At 37.4% G+C, this 14,831-nt stretch overlaps 1 protein-coding gene and 1 long non-coding RNA gene across 2 annotated transcripts in view; one reads left to right on the forward strand and one right to left on the reverse strand.

Moving 5' to 3' along the window:
- Nucleotides 1–14,445, forward strand: part of LOC136846131 (uncharacterized) — an 87,363-nt gene extending 72,918 nt beyond the window's left edge. Inside the window, exons 2-3 of the long non-coding RNA XR_010855327.1 lie at nucleotides 13,954–14,049; nucleotides 14,321–14,445. This is a non-coding gene — a long non-coding RNA (uncharacterized lncRNA). The remainder of the gene's footprint in view (nucleotides 1–13,953; nucleotides 14,050–14,320) is intronic.
- LOC136846125 (lymphocyte antigen 6G-like) lies at nucleotides 6,264–10,093 on the reverse strand. The gene is made up of 4 exons (XM_067116867.1): nucleotides 9,950–10,093; nucleotides 9,765–9,829; nucleotides 7,299–7,400; nucleotides 6,264–6,820 (listed from the first exon to the last, which is right to left on the reverse strand). Exons 2-4 carry the CDS (start codon nucleotides 9,814–9,816, stop codon nucleotides 6,621–6,623), a joined length of 354 nt encoding a protein of 117 aa, XP_066972968.1. The 5' UTR covers nucleotides 9,817–9,829; nucleotides 9,950–10,093; the 3' UTR covers nucleotides 6,264–6,620.
- Nucleotides 14,446–14,831: the final 386 nt, after the last annotated feature.

Consider the following 14,831-nt stretch of genomic DNA (forward strand, 5'->3'; position numbering starts at 1 on the left):
GTTTTTATTGCGATTATTTCCACTCCAAGGATGTAATTATATTTTAGATGATTTCCACTCCAAGAAATATAATTAGGTTTTAGATTATTTCCGGTCCAAGAAATATAATTATATTTTAGATTATTTCCACTCTGAGAAATATAATCAAATTGATTTCCTTTGTGATGAGCAATTTCTCAGGCAAATTTAGAGGAAAAACTCATACAAGTTTTCATGTCATAGATATCAGGGCATTAATATGATATAATTTCATATATATATATATATATATATATATATATATATATATATATATATATATATATATATATTTATATACATACATATATATGTATATAAACACACATATATATATATATGTATATATATGCATATATATGTATATATACACATATATACATATATATTTATATATATACACACATATATATATATGTGTGTGTGTGTGTACATGTATATATAGATAGACAGAGATATAGACAGTGACTAAAATTGCATTTACGCTAATAAATTACAATACCACAAACAAAGCAAGCAATTCATTCATAAAGATAAAAATAAAGCACTGGAGATATATTACCCATAATCCTTTTATGACGCAACCTATTCATTCACGGAACTGACCGAATCTCTTGTGACGACATTTTTAGCTTACTCATCCAGATACGTTCACATATACGACGGTTCTTTCAGTGTGAAAGAAAAAAAGTACTTGGGCAAACATGCATTATCACGCCTCCGCCACCCACATCTGCCTGGCTGCGTATGCTAATGGACATCTGTTGGGGCCATCTGAATCAATGAGGGAATTCAAGGATAAGAAGAAGCAGGAGAAGAAGAAGAAGAAGAAGGAAAGAAGAGGAAGATGTGGAAAAGGGAAAGGTGAGAGAAGGAGGTGGGGAAGAAGAGAAATAAGAAATAAAGGCCAGGAAGGGGAATAAAATAATAAAGGAGATGACGAAGGAGAAAGAGAAAAACGAGAGAAGGATAGAAGAAGGCGAAGAAGAGGAGGAAGAAGGAAAACACAAAAGAAGAAGGGAATTAAAAGTAAAAGAAGAAAGAATAAATTTCGGAGAGAAAAAAATTGAAAAACAAGGAAGAATTTGCAATCAGAAAAAATAGAAGAAGAAGAAGAAGAAGAAGAAGAAGAAGAAGAAGAAGAAGAAGAAGAAGAAGAAGAAGAAGGAAAGAAGAGGAAGATGTGGAAAAGGGAAGGATGAGAAAAGGAGGTGGAGAAGAAGAGAGGAATAAGAAGAAATAAAGGCCAGGAAGACGAATAACAGAAAATTAAAGGAGATGACGAAGGAGAAAGAGAAAAACGAAAGAAGGAAAGAAGAAGGCGAAGAGGAGGAAGAAGAAGGAAAACACAAAAGAAGAAGGGAATTAAAAGTAAAAGAAGAAAGAATAAATTTCGGAGAGAAAAAAAAATTTAAAATAAGGAAGAATTTGCTAACAGAAAATTGAAGAAGAAGAAGAAGAAGAAGAAGAAGAAGAAGAAGAAGAAGAAGAAGAAGAAGAAGGGGAAAGGAATAAATAAATACATAAGTTAATAGATAAATGAATTAATAAAGCCGCATCGACAAGAGTGATGCAACAAAAATGATGATTAGTTCAGAGAGCCGAGATCCAGGGAGATAAGAGACGAATGATGACGATAAGAACGAAAAAAAAAGATAAACGAAGAAAAATGGGAAAAAGTGATTAGCACATTTGCGAGTCACGCTGCATATGGAATGCAGTATTTGCAGATGAATTTGCTTGTAAATAAACGTAAATACTACTGTATGGTTGGCGTAAATTAAATTAGCATGCGGGGCAATGAAAGGTGAGAAGAAGAAGAAGAAGAAGAGGAGGAGGAGGAGGAGGGAGGAGAGGAGGAGGAGAGAGAGAGAGAGAGAGAGAGAGAGAGAGAGAGAGAGAGAGAGAGAAGAGAAGAAGAAGAAGAAGAAGAAGAAGAGAGAGAGAGAGAGAGAGAGAGAGAGAGAGAGAGAGAGAGAGAGAGAGAAAGAGAGATGGGTGAAAGTGGGTTAATTTTAGAAATAAACCTTAATGAAGAAGCTGTAAGAAATGAAAATACTTAAAATTGTTTATCAGCGCGAAGAAAAGTTCACCATTTACATCAACTCTGTTCATAAATTCACATAATTACGCAGTAGCGAATATATTTATTGAATTATTCTTTCCTTATCTCAATAAGAAAAGCGTACACTAAAACAAGAAGATTACGAGCGAGATCTTATTCTGCTAGTCCTTAAAAAACAACATCCAAGACAGCAACAAAAATAGCAACCACAGGCTAAATCACATAGGCCTACTGGATGAAATTATTGGGATAACTGTCTTAAAGGCTCCTGTATAGGAAAATAAAACTCTTTCGCAGAACGATGTACGGGAAGCATAGTCCTGAGATGTATGCTAGTATTGCAACAGCCCCGGTTTTTTTTTTTTCACGTTAGTTGGGATAAATAATTTGGCAGTTGGAAACATAATGAGATTATTTTCAGTAAAATTCTGCGGTTAGTTTTTAAGATATGGCGTCCCGCTTTTTTCAGGGAAAGGTCTCGGTACTCGGTTACATCTCGGGAAAATGAGGACCGGAAAGGGTTATCACATTCAGGGCTCACGCCGTCTAAAGGTGAGATTCTAAAAAGCAACAACAATGAAACATTTTATTATGCCGTCAAAGGGCGTTTAGATACCAGGGCACACAAACAATTCTTAGAAAGTACAAAACACCGGATGAAGCTGAAAGATTTTCTCGTCTTGAGACTCCATAGCGCTCTCAGCATCATTACGAAATAAGCATATTACCACAAACAGAGTTGGGTAATTAACTCACAGTACAGAATGATTTGATAGGACAGGTGGATGCTCTCTGAAATTGTAGGTTTTCTCTGGAGAAAATTAATCGACCTATGACCTATGTTCAAAACTCTTTCGGCTTATTGGGTCTTGCTGTGACCCATTAATTCCCGATTACACCATGACCCCTATGCTGGCCTAAAATGGAAAACTGCAGTATCTGCAAAATTTTCGAAATTGAGATATGCCAACTATTGGGATCGTGAAGCACTAATACACAAGTTACTGCAGTTTCAGAATGATTCTTCAATGCTTTATTTAGGGGGCCACATTTGCAGTATCTGCGAAATCAGTGGTAAGGCAAGGGAAAAATGCAGTATCTACCTTTATTCTCAGTTTTGTATTTTTGCAGATACTACAGTCTTCCATTTTAGGGCAGTATGGTTTGTCGCAGTTTTCCAAGTAATGGTTTCAGGGACAAAGTTGATAAACCCTCTTAGTGAAAAAAAATTCTTAACAAGACCTCCAGAGCAAAATCTCTCCTCTGAACATATTACGTTGTGTGGCCTTCACTAGAAGAAAGGAATTATAAGTAAAAGAAGTTTTATGGAAACTTGAAACATACAATCTGGCAGAAGTATTTTGAATTCAATAGTCACTGCTGTAATTTATGTATAAACAACCGCTTTTAGTTTTCTGTAAGAGAAAACTGTTGTGCCGGCGTTGTCTGTCCGTCCGGGCTAGAGGGCTGCAAATTGGTATGTTGATCATCCACCCTCCAATCATCAAATATACCAAATTGCAGCCCTCTAGGCTCAGTAGTTTTTATTTTAGATAAGGTTAAATTTAGCCATAATCGTGCGTCAGGCAACGATATAGGACAGGCCACCACCTGGCCGTGGTTAAATTTTCATGGACCGCGGCTCATACAGAATTGTACCGAGACCACCGAAAGATAGATCTATTTTCGGTGGCCTTGATTGCACGGTGTACAGAAAACTCGATTGCGCAGAAGTTTTTTACTTTATATTTCGCTGGCAATTTTCATGCTAAAATGAATTTAGATTTTTACAGTGAGCATAGCTTAAGATGACAGTGAATTCAGACCCAGAACAGTTAGCCCAGAGCTGATGGTATAATTGGCATAACGAATCAACTGAGTGAAAAGAGAATGATTAAAATTCTAAAAGCCATTAAACTGAAAGGAAACAAGTAACAAATGCGCCGAAGTTTCTTGGGCGCAATCGAGTTTTCTGTATAGCCGCGACAGCGTATAATCAAGGTCACCGACAATAAATCTATCTTTCGGTTGTCTCGGTATAATGCTGTATGAGCCGCGGCCCATGAAACTTGGACAACGGCCCGGTTGTGGCCTATCCTATACCGTTGCCAGAAGCACGAGTATGGCTAACTGTAACCTTGAGTAAAATGACTACTGAGGCTAGAGGGGTTCAATTTGATATGTTTGCTGATTGGAGGATGGATGATCAATATACCAATTTGCAGCCCTCTAACCTCAGTTGTTTTTTTAAGATCTGAGGACGGACAGAAAAAGTGCGGACAGAGTAAAGTGCGGACGGACAGACAAAGCCGGCACAATAGTTTTCTTTTACAGATGATTAATAAAAATATAGCAAGCCTGAAATCTCGATGTTGTGATGTCAACTGTAGTTGTAACCAAAGCGCTTGACATTTATTGGCGAATCAAGGACTTAAAATACATGTAAGTTCAGCTTTCAAGAACTGCAGGAAACTGTCGTCATCCACACCGAGTTCTTGTGACATTTTCATTATCAAATACATTTCCGTACGCGCCATAGTTAGTTCTTTTATATGCGAACTTAATTATCGTCTAGTTTCAGAACACATGTAAGCTAGGTTACTCTGGAGAAAGAGATCGTTCTGTTGTCTCTCCTAGATCAAAACAACATTAAAAGGTGAGAGAGAGAGAGAGAGAGAGAGAGAGAGAGAGAGAGAGAGAGAGAGAGAGAGAGAGTTTGTGCTGGCATAATACCCAGACCACCATGATTCATCATTTCCCAGACCATCTGTCCGTTTCTCGACCATCGATAAATCATTTAACCTTCTCCCCTTTGGAGCTACCTACTTCTCCCATTGTCTGAATAGGAAATCAGAGACTGACAACATCGCCACAAGTCATCTAATTATAAGGTTGCAAACTGTTTCATTCCACACCATTTCATGAGCAGAGTTTGAGCAGCGCGCCGAGAGTCCTTTGTCTTCAGGGCTTGAATTGAGAATCCGTGTGCTGTGCCTTTCATTCTTAACAATAAATTAAAGAAGAACTGGTTTATTTAACTGAATAAATGACTGGTAAAAGAGATGCCTCTTCGTTTAGCTTTCTTTGGTTAACTGTCCGTGGTTAGCGTTCAGAGGTATTTTAGCATTAGTCTCATTTCAGGTAAAAATGCAAAACGCATTGTTGGAACTTGTTCTACATCCAACGTTGCTTGGCATTTGCGTTTCTGTGATGAATTCATTGCGCCTTTGGCATAAACAAAAATATAATAAAGTTAAAACTAAATTTACAGTCTATCAGAAACCTTTGAGCATCTGTGTGCGTGGTAATAAGATGGAATATAGAATTTAGCTCGAAGGCCAAGCACTGGGACCTATGAGGTCATTCAGCGATGGAAAGGAAATTGAGAGTGGGTAGGTCTGACGGGTGTAACAGGAGGAAAACCTGGCAGTTGCATTATGAAATAATTGTTAGGGGAGGGTGGATAGCAAGATGGAAGAAAGATAATATGAATGGAGGTACAGTAAAAGGAATGAAAAGGGTTGCAGCTAGGGGCCGAAGGGAAGCTGCAAAGAACCTTTAGTAATGCCTACAGCGCACCCCGTGAGGTGCACTGACGGCACTAACACCGCCCCTCCCCTACGGGGGTGTACGTGGTAGTCAATCGACTATTTGAGTTATAAGTTTGGATAGACGAAGGCATAGAATCAGAAGTATTATTCCAACATAAATATATTTTCATAAAACACTAATGGTCTTGTGGCGTCTATCGTTTTGTTTTTCGTCTGAAGCCTTTTCCTACTTAAGAGGGTTTGGCGTCAGAAGGGTAGAGCATCATTTCGGCTTTCATAACTCTTTTGTACCCCGTAGGCGGGTAGCGCCGTCAGTGTACCTCGTGCAGGGTACTGTAGGCATTACTTAAGTTCTTTGCAGCGTGTCTTCGGCCCCTACCTGCAACTCCTTTCGTTCCTTTTACTATACCTCCTTTCATATTCTCTTTCTTCGGTCTTACGTTCCACCTCCTAACAATTGATTCATAGCGCAACTGTGAGGTTTTCCTCCTGTTACACTTTTTAAAGTTTTACTGTCAATTTCCGTTTCACCGCTGAATGACCTTGTTGGTCCCAGTACTTGGCCTAAATTCTATATTCAATTCAGTAACTCTTTTGTAGGCCGTAATGAAATGACTGAAAAAATCGTGTATTTTTTAAATTTTTTATTCTTGCAAGAAATGAACATGTCTCCGTAAGGATATGGTTACACTACGAAACACTTTCAGGGGGTATTATTAGTATTGCTGATAAAGATCAGATGTAGTCTAACAATTATTATGTTACACATTACAATTAGTATCATTTGTATTTCAGAACTTACAGACAAGTGATGATCCGTTTTCTATATGCAGTAACCAACAAAACAATTTTTTTTTAAATTCAATAGCCATGAACACAGGCATAAGACTCAAACTCTGAAAACATGAACAAATAAAAAGTAAATCTTGAAAGAAATTAGGAATCCAAAATGAATTTGGAATAACCTTTTATCTCTCCAGAACTCTCTAATGCCGAAACACAGCTGCAATTACAATCATTGCAAATGCAGGGACGGCAGCAGCAAGGCGATTTGCTCCAAGTGGTGAGGCGCCGTTGCAGAGGTTAGTGTTGCAGAAGAAAGTCTTCACGCTCTCGCTGTCTCCGGTGACGTGTTTTGAGGAGCCTTCAGGTTCCCTCACCTCTGAACAGTAACGGCGGGTGTCATCTGTAAGGGAGATTTAAATGTTTATGCATATTATATATATATATATATATATATATATATATATATATATATATATATATATATATATATATATATATATATATATATATATATATATATATATATATATATATACAGTATACTGTGTATATATATATATATATATATTATATATATTACAGAGGACTTTTTAAACATATTCGTCCATCTCATTTGGACTTGGTAATAAATATATACCTTATTTCACTGAACAATGTAAAATTTCCATAATTACTGAATGCAGAAACCGAAAATTAATTCATATAGATTTTCAGATAAAACTAAAAAAAAAATCATCCCTACAAAAACCGACAAAAACTGTAACACAAAATAAAATCTACAACGAAGAAGAAATGAGAAGTTCATACGAAACACAATTAAAATGAATAAAACACGCAAACAATCGAATATACAAATCAAACGTTGGATCTTAACTTACCTTCTTGATCATAATCATGCTTCTTGGCGCATGAGCCGTTGCACTGAACTTGGTTGGCGCATAAATCATCACCCTCGCATCTGTAGCACTGCAGTGCAATACCTGAAGAAAATAGTGACAGGAGGTTTAATATTGATAAAAATATACTGGTGGTTCCGAAGGGGAACCTACAGCCCTTCGAATCCAGGTAAAAAAAGTCACACTAATTTTTCCTAGATAGTGACCCATAGTGGTTCTAACCCGGTATAGACCCACCTTTGCGGCGTGTTTAGTACAAGTCCTTTGGGGATTACCGTCAAAACATAAACAAAAGACTGTAAATTAATGTGACTTTTTCCCTGTGACTTTTTTTCTAGCCAAAATTGATTTTTTTTCCGTGATTTTATTACCGGAGCTTCACAGGGAAAACTCGGAGTCACTGTTCCCCAGAACGTCTCTTTCCCGGGTTAGCTCAGGAACCAAGGGACCTAGTTTTGACTGAGGGCCCCTCCTTCAGAGGTTCCCGCAGAAGGCGGAGGGGGAGGGGCGGCTATCTGAATGTTTGGGAAGGCGCTGATTTACTTTATATCATCAAAATCTGGCAAGTTTTATGCCCATCCTTCCAAATACTTCTTATACATCTTCTATCCAACCATTTTTAGGTCTTCCTCTCTTCCTTCCCCCAACACATCTGAATTATATATATATTTTTTTTTACCAACCTATTCCCGTCCTTTCTTTCCACATGACCAAACCACCTAAAAAAAAAAAAAGTTTCATTTTTCCACTTGCGCACTAACTTTTTTATGTTTTACCACTCCTACATATTTCCTCACATATCTCGCCGCATCAGTTCTTCTTCTTCCGTCTGATACTACGACGCAAACCGTTCATCTCAACAGCTTCGACTTTTTTACCTTCCATTCGCATGCAGCGTCCACACGTCACGTCTAAAATTAACGCTTGTAAACCAAACTGGAAAAAACTGGCGAGGGACGGTGGGCTGCCTCTGAAATTCCAGATCTGGTAGCACTGGAATTTCATTAGTATTATGCTGCGTTCCCAAAGCATTGTTTTAACATCTTGAGAAATTATAAATTTAGTCTCGTTCGTATCAAAACTGGAATTTCCAGCGATCACCAGACTACGTACTAATTGTTATTCTCTTCAGCGTTAACGAAACCTTTAGTTATTAGTAAAAATAAAAATGGATATTGATAATATTAAACCTCAGGAACATTTGGCTACATAATCCATTGTTCTCCATAGAAACAAATGTCTTCTAAATTTAACAAACTTGGGGAGAATGAGTCACTTCCTTTTGATCCACGTGAAACGTCATTTTACATAAATTACTAGGTTTTTCTCGAGTCATAAAAACTGGCCGGTTCAGAATTCACGGCTGGAGGCAAGATTCCCCTCCCCTCTCTCTCTCTGATATATATATATATATATATATATATATATATATATATATATATATATATATATATATATATATATATATATATATATATATATATATATATATTATATTATATATATATATATATATATATATATATATATATATATATATATATATATATATATATATATATAAGAGAACAAAAATCTTGCATCCATATATATGAAATTATTCTAAACCATCCATATATACTAAAATATATATATATATATATATACGTGTGTTACGCATTTGGCTTCCAAATCCTGTATTCATGCAATGTGCGTTTAATTTTTTTTGTGGGGTGGGGCGGGGTGCTTGTTGCGACATACGCTCGTACCTTCTTCCAGATCCTCAAGGTCAGTGTCAAGTTCCAGAACCAATGATAAAAAACTCCGAGCTTCCACTGGGTACCCACGAAACACTAACGCAATAATTGCCGTCATCTTTGCAGTCATGCCCTATGCTGATTTAGGCTGACTTTCGCACATCCAAGATGCTATAAACAATTCCGGTTATGACCAGTCTCAAGCCCTGATAAAAAGCGCACGGTTATGCGTAGGCTTAATGCTCCGGCTTTCTAAATGCTAAGAAAAAAGTCTGTGAAGCTTGCAACACACTTCAATGTAAGCAGCTAAATGTTATGGGGAGGCTCGAAAGCCCCATACATCTTAATATCGGTCTGTCCACGTCACCTCGGATACAATCGTCGCGCTCGTATGAATTTCGATAGCTTTACTAATTCTCATCCGTTTCAGCTTTCCTTTCGATTGCATTACTAATTCTAATTTGTTTTAACTTTCTTTATATGGAGATAAAGAAGACAACACAATGAAACATTAGAGGTACCCGTATCCTTTTCATAAAGACGTAAGCGTCGCGGATTTTGTTCCAGTCCCTTGAAGCGTGCACTTTGCAACAACACAGGTATGCGTACGTGTATATACACTGCGATAATATTTATGGCGATAAAGAGTATTTTCTAGCTTCAATCTCCCACCCCCCAAAAAAATTAATAAAAGTGTCTATAAAATACTTACCTGCTTGTACGAGCAAGAGGACAACGAGAACTGTGCTCATCAGCAACTTCATTTTGTCCAGCAACCTATGGAAGAAAATATCTATTAATTGCTGATCAACGCCTAAGTTACGCCAGCGTCGCGTGTCTGCAACCGTCGAAAATTTCATAGATTTAAATTATAAAACGAACCTCGTGCAAACTTACCTGATATTATTTTTTTTTCAAAAGGGAGATTGTTGAAACTACCTCCGGACTCCAGCTCCTACTAAGTGCGTGCTGTGAACTAAATGATGTCTTGGAAATAACAATGGCTCCATCTGGCCTCAGCGTGCAGTGTTGCCAGACACGCTGTCACATCCGATTCAAAGTCGTGGTCCCACCCATGGACTACGCTTGTTAATATCAATTAAATATATCCAGTTTTTAAGAAGTAGTGCGTTTAATTAAATCATATTGATTGCATGAATGATCGATATGATATAATTAAAATGGTGAGTATGAATTTTTTTGTCAAAGAGACGATCATGGCACGTCACATTGCCTGAAAACTGGCTTAAGACCTCATAGTAGTGGAGGGTAACAACGCTATTCCTTGCTGTAGTGGGAGTCTCCAAGCACTGGAATACAAATACCTGTTTTACGATGGATACTAGAGTCTCGCACAATAGTCTAATATTCAGAGATAAACATTCTAAAAACAAAATTAAAACAGCGATGCTAACGCTGGAAAAAGAAAGGAAAAGTAACTGCGGATGAAGTGGACCCTGAAACAGAAAATGGGCAGAGAAACAAAAAAGCACGCAAGAGCTTAGATGAATAGCAGATAAGTGACATTTACGAAGCTTCCTTGCATTGTCTTGCACAACCGTCGACACCTTAACAGGCGTGAGGGTGGAAAGGGACAAAGAAACACTCTTAACTGGTTGAGATGTATGTAGCCGTTGTCGAAATTTTAAATGAGAAGCGATAGACAAATGGGGAGATGTGAAAAAAAAGATGGTTCTTGCAAAAAGACGACATAAAAATAGTGATGGAAATTAAAGAAATTCTCGTAAGAAAAACTACTCAAAAACTGCATGGCAACTGGGCAAGCGCTTGTTAAGAGTGTAAAAAGCTAAACAAAATATAGAAGTGATAATCAAAGGAACTCTTGTGAAAAATTCAAGCAAAAGTGGAGATGGCAACTGAAGCAAGTCCTAGTAAAGAATTGAAAGAAAATATAGAAGGAAGGTCATGAGAAGAAAATAAGAGATGATGATAAAAAAGGAGTTATTTCAAAGATTCCAGAGAAAAATACAAACTGCAACTGGAGGACGCCCTCATAAAGAAAACAAAGAATGTAGGTTTGCAAACTGAGGAAGTCATTGTAAGAATTCAAAAAAAAAAAAAAAAAAAACGAACCCTTGTAAAGATTTCAAAGAAAAACATAGGTGACATTTGATGAACCCCCGGCAAAGGATTAAAACAAAAATGGGGAGTGTAGTTGAGGAATTCATGTCCAGAGAATTCAGATAAAAGCTAAGACGGCAATTGAGAAAGCCCTTGTACAGAATTTTAAAAAAAGTATAATAAACGAGGAAGCTCTTACTAAAGAAACAAAACAAAAACCGAGATAGAAATGTCCAGTCCTGTACTGCTACTAACGTCTAAATAGCAAAGATGACGGCAGAAGTGTGAACGCGGCGTTTAGTACCATTTATCACGACAGAAATGGAAGGCGAAGCCCTGTGGCGAAAGATGGCCCCCTTCCCTTCAACATTTGAAGGGCCGTACCAAACCCTCCTCCCCCACCCCGCTCCATACCCTATGGTGGGTCTAGCCTTTGCGTAATGAATAGCCATGTTGTCGTTCTTTATGAGAGTTTGGACACAAAGGGATGTGGCCACAGAGTGTCCCAAATCACAACGGCGATTGTTCCGAGGGGCCCAGAGGCAGAGGAGATTTCGTCATAACTACTCCAATTATTCCTTTTGGAAGGAACGGAGGAATTCCGTGGCGGTGACGACCTGACCGATTGTGGCTCATTTGGACCGTTTTTGGGAGGGCTCCGATGCGACCCCTAAACGCTGCTCTATCATTATTGATTCACTTCGTGATATTTATCTCTCATAATCAGCTCATTTCGTTAGGGGCTCTGGGCTCCAGTGACCGTTGGTCTCTTTCTCTCTCTCTCTCTCTCCACACACACACACGTGTATAAATGTGTGTGTGTATTTACAAATATTTACCTTTGTTTTTAAATATCTACGATTCACTACAGCGGAAAAATTAAGATGTACATTCGCTTTTATAGTGGTACTAGCACTCTTGTGTAGACGTCTCACACATACAAGCATTACACATATTTTGGTTCTACAATGTCCCAGGCCTTGCAACGTCCTCTCCCTTTCTTCCTCTTTCATATCGCATTTAGGAATCTGTCCGAAGGTTCTTTGACACCCGCCTTCCTCTCATTCTATTTAAATTAGTATTTTACCTCTTGGTATAACCTCGGCCCACATGAGACATTCTCTGTGTCTGCTAGATGGGCCATTCCACTTTCATTTGGACTTCATTTCCTTACTTGTCAGTTAATTCAAGTTCATTTGATCTAATCTCTCTCTCTCTCTCTCTCTCTCTCTCTCTCTCTCTCTCTCTCTCTCTCTCTCTCTCTCTCTCTCTCTTACGTAGACGATTCAAGTTTTATGTAAGTTCTCCTTCTCCCTTAGATTATTGGTTTACTTAAATCAAAATACTAAATGCCAGATGCTGCCGACTAACTACTCATGTTCGTAATTTTCTAAATTTTTGGTCAGTCCCATCTTCGTACCAGTTTCAGCAATATTCTTGTTAACGAGGAAATGTTTATTATTAAACAATTTAGTAAAATTTAGTAGTAAAGCATTTGAACTGCTGACTAAAGGATAAACTCCTCGCAAAGAACACTTCCACAACATTAGCGACCCGCTTCATGTACTTCATATATAGTCTAATACAGTGGGCGCTTGTATCGAGCGTTATCTGCTTTCCTACCCTCCTTTTTCTCAACACTTTCGAATTATCTACCTTCATAAACTCCTCAACAACTTATAATATATGCTCCTAATCACTTATTCATTTCTCTCCACAATCCTCCGTCACCCTATTAATCTTGCCTACTGTACCGTTACTCAACTCGTTTCAGCAGCTTCGGTCGTTTTTCATTGTAGCTGCTCTTCATTTCTATTAGGGAAAATATTTATATCTATATCAGTGTATTCACACCATTGAAAATAACGGTAATGTGAAAGACGGTCAAGGTGGCAGGTTCTGACCCTTGAACGTTATTTACCGCCCCGAAGCTGACTATAATTTACTGGTAACATTAGATACGTACATACATTAATCCTGCGCACATATAGGGTCAGTGGCAAGAGCGGTTGGCCTCGGGCTGTACGACAGGGTCTTAATATATATATATATATATATATATATATATATATATATATATATATATATATATATATATATATATATATATATATATATATATATATATATATATATATATACCTCCAGAATTTCGGAAATTTAGCGCAATCTGCTCGCCTTGAACCCTTGCATCATGTAACCTCACTACACAGTAGATATTCTTCAATGTAGACGGGGAATTACTGTACATTCTAGTATGATATACTGAAGTTATTGCATAACACTGAAATTGGTCTTTGAGAAAGCGTAGTCCCTTAGATAGGCTTGCAAAACAGCGCAATATTATGAAGAATATCCCTAAGGAGATATTAAATCATAGGTTGATATTCTCAATGGCTTAAGGATATGTGATACGACAGCTTGATTGTATAGGCCTTAGGGTAGCCAAATAAATGACAGGTTGCACTAAGGGTCTGAAAGTGACATCAGCGAGTGGTGTCACAGTCAGCGATTTATTTATTTATTTATTATCATTATTCTTTTGTTTTGCTTCCCCGTGCTCTTGACTCTTGGCAGGATTGTGGCTACTAGGGATAAAAAGTAGAAAGATTACAGTAACGCTGGTCAAGAAGGGCACTGGGTGTCCTATTTCTCTTCCCGGTAGGATTTTTCTATCACTTGGTGACAATTGACACGATTTGTACAAAGAATAGAGCATTAATTCACTAAATTTACACATATGGGTCCCATTACATTTGTTTACTGACTTCCTTATAACATTGTTATTATCAGCTTTATTTTTTTTTAATTATGTACAGGAAACTGACTGCACCTGAGAAATAGCCAACTGAGGAAGAGAGAATCTGATGATCAAGGCGTCACACGAGCACGTTTTTCTGGAATCTTTGACAAATGTAAATCAATCAATTATTGGTTACTTGGAGTTGGTTCACAGTTTGGCGGCAATATGCTTATTAAAAATGACTCAATCTCACAACAATGGCGACATGACCTTCATCATAATCTAGTCTTTGATCATGAGACGCAGATGTGCGACCTATTGATGAGCCAGTAACATTTGCCTCTGAATCTAAATGCAAGATTTCTTAGCCGAGATAGAAAAAAAATTTCTTCATAATTGTCAATTATACTTCATAAGCCATAATCATGGACTTTTATTTCAAGAACTGAAGCCCCAGAGGTTTTGTCGTCGTTCTGAAGACTTTGAGGTCGGCAGGCGAATTTAGGCAAAGCAATTGATGTTTACCAACACCATTTCCTGTTTACTTCATCTTAAAAGATACAAAAGGTATTAATATTATCGTTGCTTTTATTTTCGTAGTTAATTATTGTTTAGTAAGTAATTAGGTGTGACTAGCCTAAAGAATTGTTTACATTCTATTGTCAAGTTAAAAAAATTTTGTGCATTCTTCATCCCACACTATTTGCCCCCATCAACAGGCCTAACGTAGGACCAAATAGCGTTTTTATGATATTAAAATTTCTATATGCACATGAAAATACCAATGAGATTTGACATACTATACAATAATTTTTGAGATTTGACATACTATACAATAATTTTCCAGAAAAGTTTGGCGTAGATTTGCCAGATTATACAGAAGATTTCCTGTAAACTTGGGCAATGATTTGAACTTTCTTGATATATATCCAGCTGTTTGAAATGTGGATAGGC

This window comes from Macrobrachium rosenbergii, chromosome 14, assembly GCF_040412425.1.
Source record: "Macrobrachium rosenbergii isolate ZJJX-2024 chromosome 14, ASM4041242v1, whole genome shotgun sequence".
NCBI classification, from domain to species: Eukaryota; Metazoa; Arthropoda; class Malacostraca; order Decapoda; family Palaemonidae; genus Macrobrachium; species Macrobrachium rosenbergii.